The 15,475-nt window shown below is 39.2% G+C and overlaps 1 protein-coding gene across 1 annotated transcript in view; it reads left to right on the forward strand.

Annotated features, from left to right (window-relative positions):
• Positions 1 to 9,044: 9,044 nt before the first annotated feature.
• Positions 9,045 to 15,475, forward strand: part of LOC104507141 (neuron navigator 3-like) — a gene marked incomplete at its 3' end in the record, with an annotated part of 66,870 nt that continues 60,439 nt past the window's right edge. The window contains exons 1-3 of the mRNA XM_010148328.1: positions 9,045 to 9,200; positions 9,602 to 9,719; positions 10,410 to 10,462. Of these exons, the coding sequence (XP_010146630.1) occupies positions 9,045 to 9,200; positions 9,602 to 9,719; positions 10,410 to 10,462 (327 nt within the window). The remainder of the gene's footprint in view (positions 9,201 to 9,601; positions 9,720 to 10,409; positions 10,463 to 15,475) is intronic.

The following is a 15,475-nucleotide window of genomic DNA, read 5'->3' on the forward strand; positions in this document are numbered from 1 at the left end:
TTTCTGTCACAAGAGAGATGGTTTGGCCTTGAATTAAAAAGCCGCACTATTCCTAGAGCTCATAGTAGCATCTGTACTTACATGTCACGTGGTGGCTATAGCAGGGAAGGAAAAGAAGTGTCAGCTGAAAGCTGTATATGAGATGGGTATTTCGTTGAGAAATGAGGAAGAATATAATGCTGAATCTCATTTGGGATGAAAAGTCGTCTGCTGTCTAAAACTATGATAAGATTATTATCTTGTCTTGGTTATTTAAGATTACTGTCTGGCAGAATTTACTTCATAAGTAAAATTTGTTGTGCTGGATGATTGCTAATTTTTAAGTATTATCATCACACTGGGCATACCTTTCTTTTGGGCAGTGCTTTCAATAGTGATCAATAGGAAATAGGTCTAAAACTGGTCGTCTTATTGTACTGAGCTGCATCCTTAGTCTTTCAAGTTCTAAAACAATGGTTTACATTTCTTGAACCGAAGGAACATGTGTATAGGCTGTCATCTGTGTAAGCATAATGTCATTTCCCTAAGCTTCAGCTAGGTAGCAAAAGGCAAAATGGTTGTGCACACATGACCATTACTACTCCTACATTCACCACCAAGACCCGTTTTAACGACATTAATGACAGTAAGAAGAGGCCCAGATCCTTACACTTGAAATCTTTAACATATTAATGCTGTGTTGCCTTAGCACCTGAGTTCTGTGCTGAATGTGCAACACATTTATTGATATTAAAATTGTAGAGTTGGTCACAAACAACTTTTAAATATCAAAGCCCAGAGAAAACTTAAGCAGGAGTTAAAAGTGTCTTGTTATAAAATATGTAGCTCAGAAAGCAAAGAGTTTGTTTTATTTATTTTGATTTGCAAAGCCATTCTTCCACATGAGAGAGAACCAGACAATTCAAATCAGTTTCTAAGCCTCCAAAAGTATAAGCTAGATGAGGACTTTAAATATAAAGATAGTTGTGGTCTTATTTGCCACTGTTTCTTGCAACAAAAGAGCAAAAGCATGTCTTAATATTTTTGCATCTTTACATATCAGAAATTTGCCTTCCCACACTTAAAAAGAAGTGTTGGAAAAGAGGTTTATTTTGATCCCTGGGCCAAGTTCTTTAATGCCAAATCGCAGTGTGGAAAGAATGTCTCAGTCCAAGTTATAAATCCTTAAAATGAGCTTTGATGGAAAATCTGGAGTAGTTTCACAGTGGAATCTGCTCAGCTCCTGGTGAGGAGCCCTGTTGCTGCTCTGCCAAGGCATGTGCCCGCTCCATCCAGAAATGGTCTGGTTGATACCAATAGTCGCGTATTGCTTGTGAACAAAGAAAGAATCAACAAAGCAAGGATGTTTTTGTTCTGCAAATTCCTTCATGATTTCCAGTCAGGTCTGGGAAGTTTTTTCTCTGTTCTTCTCTGTTGTCACGATATTGGTGAGCCACAAAGGAAACCTGTGCAAATTCAGTTCCTTTTTCCCTTTACAGAAAACTTACCTTTGCTTACTGTGGGTTCACTTATTAAAGTGAATGCAGGACTAGGCATGAAACTTATCCTGGCAGTGACACGATATGTGTGAGACATAAGATTCATGCAAGTTTAGAGTATAGGAAGTCTCATTCAGAGGAATAGAATGGGACTCTGGTGCAGAGGGCCATTTTTGCTATCCTGGATGCCTGGAAAAGTAGAAATATGTCTTTCTTTTTACCTTTCCTCCTTTGCACAGGCATGGGTGCTCCTTCCTTCCAAGAGAGATCTTTTTGGCCAGGAACTGTCAGATACAGCTACGGCTCAAATTTGGGCAGGCTTGAATGTTGTTCAAGTGTGCATGAACATATAGGAGAAAGAGGGAATTTCATGTATTTCAGCTCATTTCTTTGCATTGGAGAATGCTGGCACTGCCCTTTTGGTCAAACGAATTTCTTCACACATCACCACTTTCAAGACCAAAACATGTCCTCCTTTTATATCTGTCACTACTATAGCATCACACCAGCTTTCAGAAACATCTCAGTGCATCTCCCACTACCCAGGACAGTCAGCATCTTTTTCTATCACATTCTCCCTCTCCCCCATCATGTCTGGGACACACACATGTCAACATTAGGAGGAAGGGTTGCTCTGTAGGGAAGGAACCAGCATCTAAGGTACACATTTTGGAGATGGAGGGTTACTGGATTAGTTCTTGTTTATTGGATTAACTGTCAGTTAGTGAATGGAATGCATTCAGCGTGCTCTTGAAATACATCTCTCCGTTTCATTTCATATGAAGGGGGGGTCTCTGAGAGAGCATAACAAGTGATAGGAGACTGAATTTAGAAGTGCACACCTTATCTGAACTAAAAAGCAAAGACAGATTCACTTAATGAGTGGTGTCTCTAAGTGTAACACTTACGCCCAATGGGAAATCCTGGTCTTCCTCTCTCTAATGAGATTAACTGAGATATTAGTTTTAATCAATGTCTTATGTACTAGCTGTGTTGAATAATGGATTCTGTATTTTATCGCATTTTCACTAAAAGGGTCTGAAATGTACTTTAAAGTTAAATAATATACATAAGAGATAATGCCAAAGTTGTACAGGCAAGTACATGGAGTATTTATAACAGAAACTCTCAAGGTTGGCTGTTTTGGAGGATTGCTCTGTGTGGTACTTAGTGTAGTCTCCTGTTCGTTCAGGAAGCTCAAGGCTAACGTTTATAACCGTGACGGTGTTGCTCCCTTAACCACTACCTCTCAGCAGCACCGGGAGTCTGCAGAGAAGCAGCTCTCTGGTTGCGGCTCTGCAGCTGCAGGATGAGTATTTGGCTCCTTCGTGTGGTACTTCGTTGCTATTGCACAGGACTGAAGAGTAGCTGCAGTAAGCCAGTAAGCAAAACAGTATGATTAAACTGTAAAGCAAATCGGTATGATTCTTTTCAAAGGATATACAAGTTATTTCATTCTACAAATAGTTGAATTTTTAACTGTGCGGTGTACAAATCACTTAGCAAACTTCACACACGAATACACACACAAATACACTCTCAAAGAGGCTTATACTATTACCTTTCATATGTCACAGAGGCATCAAAAGCCTTGCCCCTGTGCCGTCGGTGAATATTGGTCTCAAACAGATGTATTAAATTGATTCTGAGTTGGGATTTGGTAATAAGTGGGAAGCAAGAGAGCACAGTAAGTCAGTACAAATCTGGCTTGGGTGATTAGATTGCAAACCGTAAGTGAAACTTGGAAATGTAAAACAGCCCCCTTAAAGCTGGGTAAAGTCATTTAAGCTTGCCAGTGATTGTTGAGGGGTATTGTTTCTATTTATTTTCTTAGCTGGGATTAGTGGAGTTTTATTTAATTGTATTTTTATCTGAAAATTACCAAGCAGTGTTGATGGATACATGCTGCTATTTTCAAAATACTATTGTACTATAGGGATTCTGACATTTTGGTTAATTGGTATGTATTCCTCTAAATGGTTCTATTTCTTAAATCATAATTGTTCTCATTTTCTCAGTGGGATTCAGAAACAGGGTTTGTGGAATGTCGTTTAATACTCATTTGTTAAATGAAATGCATTGGCTTCCATCTTACTATAAATTAAGTCATTCTAGTTTCAATTTCTGACCATATATTTTTAATTGTGTAAATATTTTTCATTCTCATGTAATTTGCTTAAGGTTACAAAAAGTGCCATCCCCAGACCCCAGCTTTACTTTATAGCAAATGACTCACAGTGTGTTTTCTGTGGTCAGTTAAATCCGGACATAAATCGAATGCTTGATCTGTCTCTTATGGCAGTGTAAATGTGAACCATTGTTTTCAAAGTTAGCCCTTTTCCTTGTGAAGTCGAGGACTGAAACTAATAAATTATTCTTTTGCAACCCAGAGAAATAACCTTTAATAAGAAAATATTTAAAAGGTCAGATCCTGCCTTCCAGTTGAGTTTTTCTTACTGGAGAGGCAGTGGGAAGGAGAAAGACGTGTCATTGCAATCTGATTTCCTCACCCTATTCTAACTAGTCAATGCATTGCTCAGCTGCTCTTTATAAATACAAGCAGCTTCAGGGACACTCCAACATATGTTTTGCTACCCACAATTTATTAGCCAAAATTAGCTACATTGAAGTAGGGTTGTGATCATGCCCTCTCCTTTGGCAAATCCTCTTTGTCAGGGACTCTGGGACTGTTATGTAGGCTCTCTTGGGTATTCAACATCCAGGGTAGGCCACACACTGGAAAACCGCCCAGGAAACAGATATACAGCTCTTATGGCCCAATTTGTAGCATACTGAAGAACAACAGTAACTAGTCATCAATCTCTTCTTCTACAAGCATGATTTAAATGAGTGTCTATGGTTGAAAAGCTCTAAGTGCTATCAACTATCAGTTCTCTCCAATGGCAACATTTTAAGCAGAATAAATACATTGCAGTAGGAAGTCACATAACCCTTTTATTAGGTTAACAGTCCCATATTTCCACTTTGGCTGACTGTTAAAATTCTGATGTTAGGACTTTTTAATAATATAATTTTCCTTTAGTCCATCTTTTTTTTTTTTAATAATTAAAATGATTATGAATTTTTTTTTTATATAATCCAAAGACAGAATAAAAGCCAGAATCCTTATGTGCTAAAAAGTAGTATTGCATATTGTTGTAAACCATTGCAACTCAGGTATAGTGCTAGTGACATTTGTTGTAATGGGTAACTTTTCCTTACATTTCTCCAACTCTTGTAGGCTACAAGATAAAGAGGAAAGAAAAACCTGTGTGAAGCTTGCTGTTGCCTACAGATTCCTTTTGGGATATGGAGTTCTTGAAAAGCCTCTCCACACCCAAAGATATCAGAATGGTATCTTACACACAATAGAGCATGAGAGCCAACCCTGCGGGACAGCTTTTCAATTCTTTCATACTAATGAATGAGGACACAGTTGTCTTCTAGAGAGTATTTTAAAGGGCAAGTGATGAGAACTGGATACTCTCTGTTTATTCCCATGTATCTGGGAAGGAAACTTTTTCATATAGTGGACAAATATTTAAATATTTTTCAAATATAACCATCCTCCTAAATGGCATGGAAATCGGTCACAAGGTCTTGACATAGCTCGGTTGGCAGCAACTGTTGTTCTTCCTAAGCAGCAGCACTGGCACATAAGGGAGTGACAGCGGCGTACTCTAAGTATGGAAAGCTATCTTCTCGGTAGCAACAAGAGACCATTTTCAGATCTGAAACTCTATATTCTGTAGCAAGCAAACAAAAATATGCAGAAGGATCCTGATTCTTGGAATATGCATTTTCCCACCAAGCCTATTTATAAAACTGCCTGATAAAAAAGCATATAGAAGAAATGATTGCAACTCAGAATATCTGGGTTGTATTCCCAGCTGTGTTTGCCCTTGAGTGAGCCACATTAAAAAAAAAAGAAATCTGCTGAGGAAGTCTTTATACCTCAGTTTCCCCACAGCTACAGAGATAATAAATAATAGGGTGATCTCATTTGTGCCTGGAAAGCATGTTGAGATGATTTTTTGGAAGACACTAATGAAGTGTCATGAGTTATTATTGCATTAGGCTGACTATACTTCTGAAATCCATCTGACATTTCCCACTTGGCATTGATTGTGAGTGGTAACATTTCTGCATTATTTTTAAAGAGGATGCGTTATATCACTGCTTGATGTATAATTACACGGTTTATGATTAAAGCATTTTCTAAGAAAGGCAGTAACCTATGAGATCCTCTCTTTTTCACTTTGTTAAACTACCACATTACAAAGTGTATTGTTTCATTACGGATCCTGCCAAGCAGCTCTACTGTGCTCCTTATAGCTGCGTGTGAAGTACCGAGGTGAAGTTCCTAACTATATTTGGGTATCAGAGTTTACTTCCTCTACTCTCTTGAAGGTTAGCATGACGAGTGGTTGAGGAATGCTAGGGGAAACCGTCATGAACATGAGCAGGCTGTGTCCGAGCTTGGATTGCCCCGCTGAATCCTGTTTTGTGTTGCAAGCAGCTCAGTCACCAGGCACTAGGACAGGGCTCAGACCACACAAACACAGGATTGGGTCTGTTCCGTTATCATGTTGCTGAGACTGCTCCTCAGTGTCGCAGATCATGGCAGCTCTCCCATACGTTGTCAGCGGTCCGAGCCTGGGTTGAAGTCAAATACTCCCCGGTCAGATGTGCCTGTAGAGCAGGGTGGTAGGAGAGGAAGCCTGGAGAGGAAATGAGTAAGTCAGCCCGGCCCAGTGAGTAGCTGTAACGCAGGGTTACTGGAGCAAACCGTGGAGCCAGAGGAAGTGTTGCAACGAGTAACCCACATGTCTGCATTCTACTCTGAAACAGCCTCACCAGAAAAATCTAAGATAAGAGGATTTTTGGGAAACATTACTGTACAATTAGCACAAGACAAAATGATCTATTGCTAGTTCTGAAGAGGGGGAGCATGCACAGCTCCTCCTTAGAGGCACTCAGAACCCAATGAAAGGGCAGCACCCATAAACAGCAGGCTTGAAGTTACTGATTTTTTATCTTCTGTTCTGCATGACTTCTCTGTTCTTTGTGAACCGAGTATTGTCAGTGACGATGCCCAGTAGAGCTATTTGTTTTCCTGAGGAGATAAAAATAAAATTTCTAAGAGGGGCATAGTTACATTGATACTTAAAAACCATGGTGGAGGGATTCTCTATTCCTCATGATATTTCACTCAGAGAATTTAATGTAAAAAGAATACAGGGTCATGTGTACATTCTTATAATTTCATGTGTCTATCTACATGCTTTTCCTTTTTTACAACTGACTCCTGTGCAGTTGGGTCCCTGGAAGAATGAGATGAATGAGAAGGGCATCCTTTGGGGAAGGGGGGAAACAGAAGCAAGTGGTAATCCCTACATAAAAAGAGTAAATTAAATGTGGCATTCCACTGCCAGCTGGGTGTTGTCTGCTATATGGTCTCCATCAACATCTCTTCATCTTTTTGATTTATTTTATAATACTTTTGAAGTGAAAAAAATCCTCTTTTACCACTGCCTCCCAATACTTTTTCCCAACATTGCATAACTACCAAAATACAGACCGTCAGTAAAATGTTTGGGCCACTGGTAGGATGTGAATTATCAAGTTTTGTTTACAAAACACTGTTTACGTTATTTACATTTGGCACTTTTAAATTAATGACAAAAGAAAATTATGAAGGAGATGGGTGAGTGAAGTCAATTCTTTGAATACTAGATGCTTGCAAAGCAGCTGTTAGAATGAAATTTCCCTGGCTGCTTAGTGTGAGGATACTTCAAATTGTAGTCAAAATTAGGATTGGTACACCAGATTATGTGTGGGTGTGACAAATGAAAAGGAAATGCTTGTTAGAGTATTTTTATTTGTAATATGAAACTAACCTAAAATAATATTAGTGGGTATTAAATTCTGTATGTTCCAGTGGATCACTTCCATTGGAATACAGAAAATAGTTCTGCTTATAGTAACAGCTCAGGGAATATTTCTGAGACACTAATTTAGAAGAATGTCTGAAGTTGAAATACTAGTAGTAAGAAATACATGATGCTGTGGGTGTGGTATGTGTCTTTTATCATTGCGATTTCATATTGTTCTAAATATGTGTTCATACAATCTTTACACACTCCACATTAACAATTATTATTTTATAGCATTGAAGAAACACTTTCTTTGCTACATTTGGCTTTAAAAACATTTTAATGGAGCCTTTCATGTCACTCACCTGGAATAGAAAAAAAAAAAAAAAACCAGTCAGTGAAAACAGGTAACCAATGCAGACTTCTTGGTATAGCAGGGAAATTCAAGGTCCCATCTAACGCAGCATCCTTTGGCTAGGGCAGTGCTGAATCCACTTCCTCAGTCTAATGTTGTGGAGTTACCTAAAGTTCAAAGCATTCAAGAAAACTATTCAAGGGCACAAACCAGCTGGTGATCCATCTGCAGGAGTATGAGAGGAAACAGAGTAGACCAAGTAACTTTCAACTCTGTCTTTTTTTAACGGTGCAGGAGAAAACCTGTGACAAAGGTACTCAAATAGCAAAGTAGTCCTTAGCATGTGAGCATGCACTGAGCTGGGATACTTTTGCTGGGTGGAAAGCGGATGTTGATTCTCTGGGTAAGAGTGGGCTAGGAATTGCATCTGTTTTGCTGCCTGAGCCTGGCTTTGCCTTGGATTTCCTTGGTGAACTAAGCAAGTAGTCAATAGCTTTGACCTCTCTTTTTCTGTTTACGAAATGGGATTCTGACCCCTTCCTCCCCAGGGTCTGTGAGGTTAAATAAAAGGACGTTTATAAAGTGAGCTCATGTAGTTTTTATGGAAGAGATGCAGTTTCAACATTTTCAAACTATAATTTCAGCAGAGAAAAAACCTTAGATACTACATTTACTTATGCATGGCTGCTGTCTTACATGTAGGCCTTCTTTCAGCAGTAACCTCCCACAGCAGCGGGAGGGTTTGCACAAGTCCTTTCTGCTGGGGTGGGGACAGAGGCCATGGCCACCCTGTGAAAGGGAGCCAGTGCTGGCTGCCGGGGGTCACTGATAGCCTCCAGCTGTGTGACACCCCTGTGCCAAGCTCTGCTACTACGAGCTGCCTCTGCACGTGGGACACCTCAGGGTGGTGTGAGCACCTTGTGGGGTGTGCCTTTTCCTTTGGTACCTAGGTGCAGTTGTGCCTTCCTCTTCATCTCACCCGAAGTGAACCTGGTTCCCCTTTTGTGCACGCTGTAGGTGTTCCCAAAGGTGTTCTCTCTGTGTACGTACACGCCTTATGAAAGGCTTTCAACCTCTCTCTTATTTTGGGGATGTAGTTCAGCTGGTCCTTTCCAATGTTTTATTGATAAGTGCCATTTTTGTGCTGCCTGTTGCTAAGCATTTGCGGCTGCTCAGTCTCACCCTTCCCCCCTCCACTGCTGGCAGAGAAAGGACGCAGCATATTTCTAGAATATATCCTCTAATTCCAGCACTGGGACTACTGTACATCTGGTGCTCTCAGTCTCCTCTGTGCACATTATGGCACGTTGAACCGTAGGCGAGGGGACAAATGACATGTCCCTGTGGGGTGGGACATGGAGATTTCTGCAGAAAGTGTTGGAGGGGCATCGTCAGGCACGGGATCAGCAGCGACAACCCAATGAACTGTTACCAAAACGCAGGCACGCGTCTCTGCTCTCACTTTCTCTTAGGCAGCCCCGAAGTGTGAAAGTTGGTGGTGGGGTGTGCGCAGAGGTGGAAACACGGTGGGAGGTGGAATTGCGGTAGATGTGACTGATTTACGAGAGGAGTTTCCTTTACAGTCATAAGGGGAATTTTGCTTGGTCACAGCAAGTTTGAACCTTCATGGACAGCCTGAATCATTTGAAGTTAAAATAAAACAGAGAATGGCAGGGGGAAGGGCATGGCTTTTTGTTTTGTTTTGTTTTTAAAAAAAAAGGCAAAAAACACAACGTTAAACTTGTTTCCTTTGGTGCTGACTTCTTAAATCGGAATGTGATCCAGAATAGTTCTGGTGTGCAAGCCAACATTTGTTTTAAGAATTTTTATTGTCTTTTCTCTCTTCCCCCTCTCTCCCCTGCACCCCCCTCTCCCCCCACCCCGCTCTGCAGATTTACACTGACTGGGCTAACCACTACCTAGCAAAATCTGGCCACAAGCGGTTGATCAAGGATTTGCAACAGGACATTGCAGATGGAGTTCTGCTAGCAGAAATCATCCAGATCATCGGTAAGACCAGGGCTGAGAGAAGCACTGCAAACTGACTCTTTGCATGGGGGAATATATAATTCAAGTTGAATGTATTTAACAATAAGATGAACCCTGAATAATACGATTTGACTGGGTCCATATGTCTCTGATATTTGTGTGGTTCATCCTTGTCTTAATTAAAAAATATGTTTATGTGAGCATGTTTGGAAGTGGCTGTTTAACCATACTTTAAATGGCCAGAACTGTATCTTACACACTTTGAATTGTCAGAAATGAATGCTCCATTAAACCATATGTCTCCCATGTGTGCATTTTGTAAGTTGGAGTGGCTCATACTTTCTGGGATGCCTTGAAACTGTATCCTGACCCTGCAAAGACAATTGTGGAAGATTTCATGTCAGCAGTTATTTTGCAGGGGCTGAAGAATTAGCAGCGACCTCCTTCGCACTTCCCCCTTTGCATGATTTGGCATGTGGAAGCAACTGCTGCTAACAAGAGTGTTGTTACTGTACAACTGAGCTTTACTTAGAAAGGAGCTCTGTGTCAACAAAACCCTGTGCACTTTATTGCTGTGTCGTTTCTGCTCTTCCGGTTTTTTCTTTGTTTTTTTTGAGGTGCCTTTTTTTTTCTTCTTTTTTTTACCACGGGGTGGAAAAGAAAGTTTTATCTAATTGTTTACTTCTGTTTTTTCCTCACTCTTTTGTTTAGCAAATGAAAAGGTTGAAGATATCAATGGCTGTCCCCGGAGCCAGTCTCAAATGGTAAGAACAAAATATATTTTTAGTCTGTGTTGGCACCTCTGTGCTTTCCTATAATGCTTTTTAATAATGATTTATTTAAACTGAGAATGTTCTTTCCCATATTTATCATAAAGTCCTAATTCTCATATAACGTTCCTGGTACTTTTTTTTCCACGTGTGCTTAGTGTTTGTCACTTCTTTTCTGTGCTCACTAACCTTGCGTCTTGAAGTAAAACTTCAAGCAGCAAAACTTCATCACTTCTAATTAATCCAGAACTGCCTTAGCAGGACTGTTCTTCTGATGATCCAGATAATTCATTTAACTTCATTTTTAAGGTCAGTAAATCCAAGAACAAATTTTTAAGTGGAGTCTTTGTGTCTGGAAAACTGGCTTGATGAACAAGACTTGCCAAATTATTTTTGAATATAAATAGCCTTTTGGATTGTCCACTGTAAAGTCCAGTTTGATGCACTGACTCCAAGACTTTCAGAAATAGAACTTTAGTCATATAGCTCTCTGAGCTATAGCTGGCAGCTGCTTAAAGACATTTTAATACTCTCAGGCAAGAAGCATTTTGTGACTGTGATTCATGTGGAATCTTATTAATCTTTTACTGTGTTTATGGCTAGTCAACTACATTTAGTAAGATAAAGCCTCCTTATAAGGCTGTGGAACTGACAGGTACAAAAGCTGAGCCTCAGTATAACATCACCATGCATTCCAGTCATGCTCCTTCACGCTGAGGACTTTGCCTTTCTGTTCACATCCAAATAGTACGTGAGTAAAGTGCACAGTTGTGTTACTGGCAAGGATTTTAGAGTGTAATGATTTGGATGAGCTTGCATAATAGCAAACTGCTGAAGCTGGGCTTAAAAGTGGAAGTGGAGTAGAAAACAAAATTGCATTTATTTAGTGCATTTTTTAAAGGGGGAAGGTATTTGCTGCTTTTTCCTGTAAAGCTGCAAAAAGTGAAAGGAAAAATTTTGAGTGCTAGTGAAATGAGTAATTGGGTTTTCTGGTTCCTACTTTTCAAAAAATGTACAGGTTTAAAGTAAGTTTTTTCTCTGGTTTTCAGGCTTTTTGAAACAGTCCATAGTAATAATATATGCAATTTCCTTAATAATAGTTATTATTTTAATTACTCATATTACAGCATCACCTAGTGGCCCCGGCTGAGAACGCTGGGAACTCCAGTGTGGAACTCTACTATTACACACACAGATCAAGAGATAATCACCTTCCATTTTAATCCCATTAAAACCTGCTACTCCAGACAGACAAGGCAAACTCAAAGAGACAAAAGCACAGAAAAGTGATATGATTTCCCAAGGTTATGTAAGTGGTTTGTGGCCATCTAGGATTTCTCAGGGACCCACTGCTCTCATGTCTGTGGAGTTTCATTTCCATGAGAGAAAGCTGAGATGCAGAGAATATTATTTACTCTAGCAATGTTTACATCTCTGAAGCGACATCATCTGTGTACGTTCCCTGTTGATAAGTAAATCATTACGTGTCATAGGGATTCTGGATCTCGTGTATAGCTCCACTGCAATTGTGAGGGAAGCATGGTCAGTGCATGCCCATGCTGCAGTAGTACCTGTGGGAATCTCTTCGTATCCATCTCCTTCCTCCAGTAAGCATGTCTGTGTTCAGCAAGACTGTCTCAGGTGTTTGGTCTGAAACCAGGTGCTTCAAACACACCTGTACATAGTCATATATCAAAGTTTGCACAGTGCTAAGGCATCAGGTTTAGTTGTTTTAACTTGATAGAAACAGGATATATTTTTTCATCATTCTTTGATTCAGTCACTCTTCAGTCTGATATATCAGATTATATTCCTACCTTTTGACATACCAGTTTTACACTGTTGATGTCTTTGTCTGAGCTAGGAAATTTAAAATGTACAGGTGCTGAAATAGTTCAGATTTGCCAGCATTCCTCTTCAAGCATCCTGGAGACCCCCGGTGTTGAGTCTGCTCTCCATTTGTCTCCTTTGGATTGTGTGCTGATCTGGCCTAGCTGAAGGCCTTATCTTACTGCATTTTCAGGTACATTCCCTTGTCAGTGCTTGATTATTTTAGCCCACTCAGTTAGTGATAGGCCAATTCTCTTCTGCTTGTAGCAGTGGACTCTGGGATGTTTGTAATAAGCAGACAAAAAATGTAAGTGGTGAAAGCTGGTTTACGTTTTTGACATATGTCAATATGTAGCAATATGTGCTGTCAGGATTTGTCAGAACATCAGTCATCAAAACAACAACAACATGATAGTCCTGTAGTATACACATTCACAATCCATTCACAGCTTTTCTTTTAATATTTTTATTTTATAAAGTTCAAGAATCCCACCACCCTTTTCTTTCACATATGTTTTCATGATCCTTGCTCTCATAGCTTGCAATTAAGGACAAATGTTTTCTCTATTCATCTGCCACTTGATATCCTCCCCAGGAGGTGATGTTGAAGTCATCTTATTAGCTTAAAAGAAGCCAGAGGTCACAGACATGAATTGTCTGCTGTGGGAAATGCTATATGTTCTCTGTAGATTATATTGATATCGATTCACCATTAATCACTACCAATATTCCCAACTCCTGTTCCACTTACCATTTGGTTTTCTTCTTGCCAATGACTTCATCTTCCAAGAGATTTTAAAGGCATCTCAATTCAGCTGTTGCCTTAATTTGTAAAGATCTTTCAATGTTTAGTTTAAGAATCTATATAATGCTTCTTTTTTTAGTTTTCTTTTAGTTAGGTCTGTTGCGATGTCTCGCACTCTGTGCTCATCTTGGCAGTGATACATAAAGAACTTGCAGACAAGTTGAACTGGCTCCACAGGTCCAAGTCTGCAAAAATTAAAACCTGTGAACCACAGCAGCATCCAGTTTCTGCATAGTTAGCTTTACCAGGATCCTTATGGCTGTCATTATGTTCTCACATTTGGTGTCACACACAGAATTTGAGAAGTAGAGATGTACCGGGGAATAAATTATTTCATATTCAAATCTCTTTAAATAAATGATACTTGTAAGAGAATTGGCAGAATTTTCTTGTTTTCTGGGTAAATATACTGTGGTGTAAAGATTTTGGCCTTATGAATGGTTTTAATAAAGATAATAAGGATTTAAAACTGTGTATAATAATTCACATTGTCTGTCTACAGTGTCATATAGAGCTTTCTCCTTGCCTTGCCTATTTTTTCTTCACAGCTATGCATTCAAGGAGGAATATGGCACTTCAGCTTTCTTTTTTCATCATCTTTTTCAAGCTCTTCAATGGAAAAAAATACCACATTTATTTCTATCTTTTCCTTATATGAATTATTCATTAAGCCTATCAATTAAAGAAATCATCTTTCTTTTAGAAGATAATGATCTTTCAAGGAATTACCTTTACACACAACCAAAAGTTAATTCTTTTCTGCTTGTTTTATAAGCCATTTGTTTCTTTAATTTCTGATGTAATTCCCCCATCATTAGAAAAAGCAGGATAATGTCCAGGGTAGACAATGTTATAAGGCTTTTCTGTAATGGTCCAAAGTGAAAGAATTCAGATACTTTTTCTTCTTGAATGTACTGGAAAAATGTACTGGAAGATCTCCAGTGTTTTGTCTCTAAACATATCATATCAAACATATAGTAAGCATACAGAGTATCAAATTTAATCCATCCTGGGGCTGTCAGAGGAAACGCATGAAAATCAAAAAGTCTTGGACTGAAAATTATTTTATGATGATATATGCTGCATTTCCCCTTGAGAATTTTACAAAACTAATGGTTTGGGTTTTTTTTATTATTATTTCCTCTTGCAGTTTATGGTGCTTTCAGCTGCATATATAATAAAATAAATTTGAAGTTGCCTAAAACTTTAAGTATATTATTTTTCAAGCTGATATTTCCTTCATATTGACATTGTCTTATTAGATGGTTTTACTTGCATAGAAGTAGCTTTTGCTACTTTCTGTGAGAACTGTCAATGCCAGTATACTTCTATGTAGGAAAGCATCCTTAATTGTAGTTGGTAGCAGGGGTTTTCTCATAGCTATTAAAGCGCTGGGGAGACCTTTCTTATTAAAAGGCTCTAAATGTAGTTATGTGCATTAATGAAGGTTATTTTTCATTTTGTCAGTCTTGTCTTTGGTACTTACCTAGTTTTCTACCAGTTTATATAACCAAAGGTATGCTTTGAAGGTAATTTTTATAGTTTAGGATACAGACATGCTGCAGTCCAACAGAGGGAGTTGAGTTCAACAAAAATACAGGTCTTGCTTACAACATCCTGGAAATCTGGGAGTTGGAAAAGGTGTTGGAGCTGTAGCACGTTGCCAAATGGATATGAACATGTAGTAAAAAACTGCAGTTAACAGAGCTGACACCGTCTTTGAGTGAGTAGCAATGTATCTGTGGGAATCAATGTGACTATATGCAGCACTAATAAGATAATTTCCACAACATTGTACTTGATTTCATTAATAAGGCCTTTAAAATATGTTAATAAATTGAAAATATTTCAGAAAAATCCATATGAATGCCAGCAATTTTGCTATATTCTGTGTGTATGAATAAAAATTGTGTAATTTTACAAGAAGAAGGTGGAGTGAGTGAAGGAGTCTCTGCTTAACCAGGGAACATTGTTGGGATAGAGAGAACTTTCTGTGATGTAGTTAAGAAGTGTGTGGAGTAGGACAAAGTGACCGTGTCTATACTTGTAGACACTCCTTTGTAGTTTATTGGGTAGGTATATCTTCACAGTGTTCCTGTAGTCCCACAAAAGCTTCCTGTGGATCCCTGTCTGCTTATATGCTTGAGTTTTTCTCTGGAGGAAGCCAAGATTGCAGGAGGATGAGGTGCATGCCGATGTTGTCTTATCAGGGAGTCAGCCTGTGGACAGGACAGGATGAATAGGTGGATACTTCAACTGCAAAGTGTGACACACAGAAAACGTGCTGAGGGCATGGACAATTCCCTTCAGTATAGACACCTGCCTTCAGACTTCCTCTGAGAGATCTGCTGGGCAGACACTGTTGAGTAGCA

The sequence above is a fragment of the Eurypyga helias genome, unplaced genomic scaffold, assembly GCF_000690775.1.
Source record: "Eurypyga helias isolate BGI_N326 unplaced genomic scaffold, ASM69077v1 scaffold14540, whole genome shotgun sequence".
Taxonomy (NCBI): Eukaryota; Metazoa; Chordata; class Aves; order Eurypygiformes; family Eurypygidae; genus Eurypyga; species Eurypyga helias.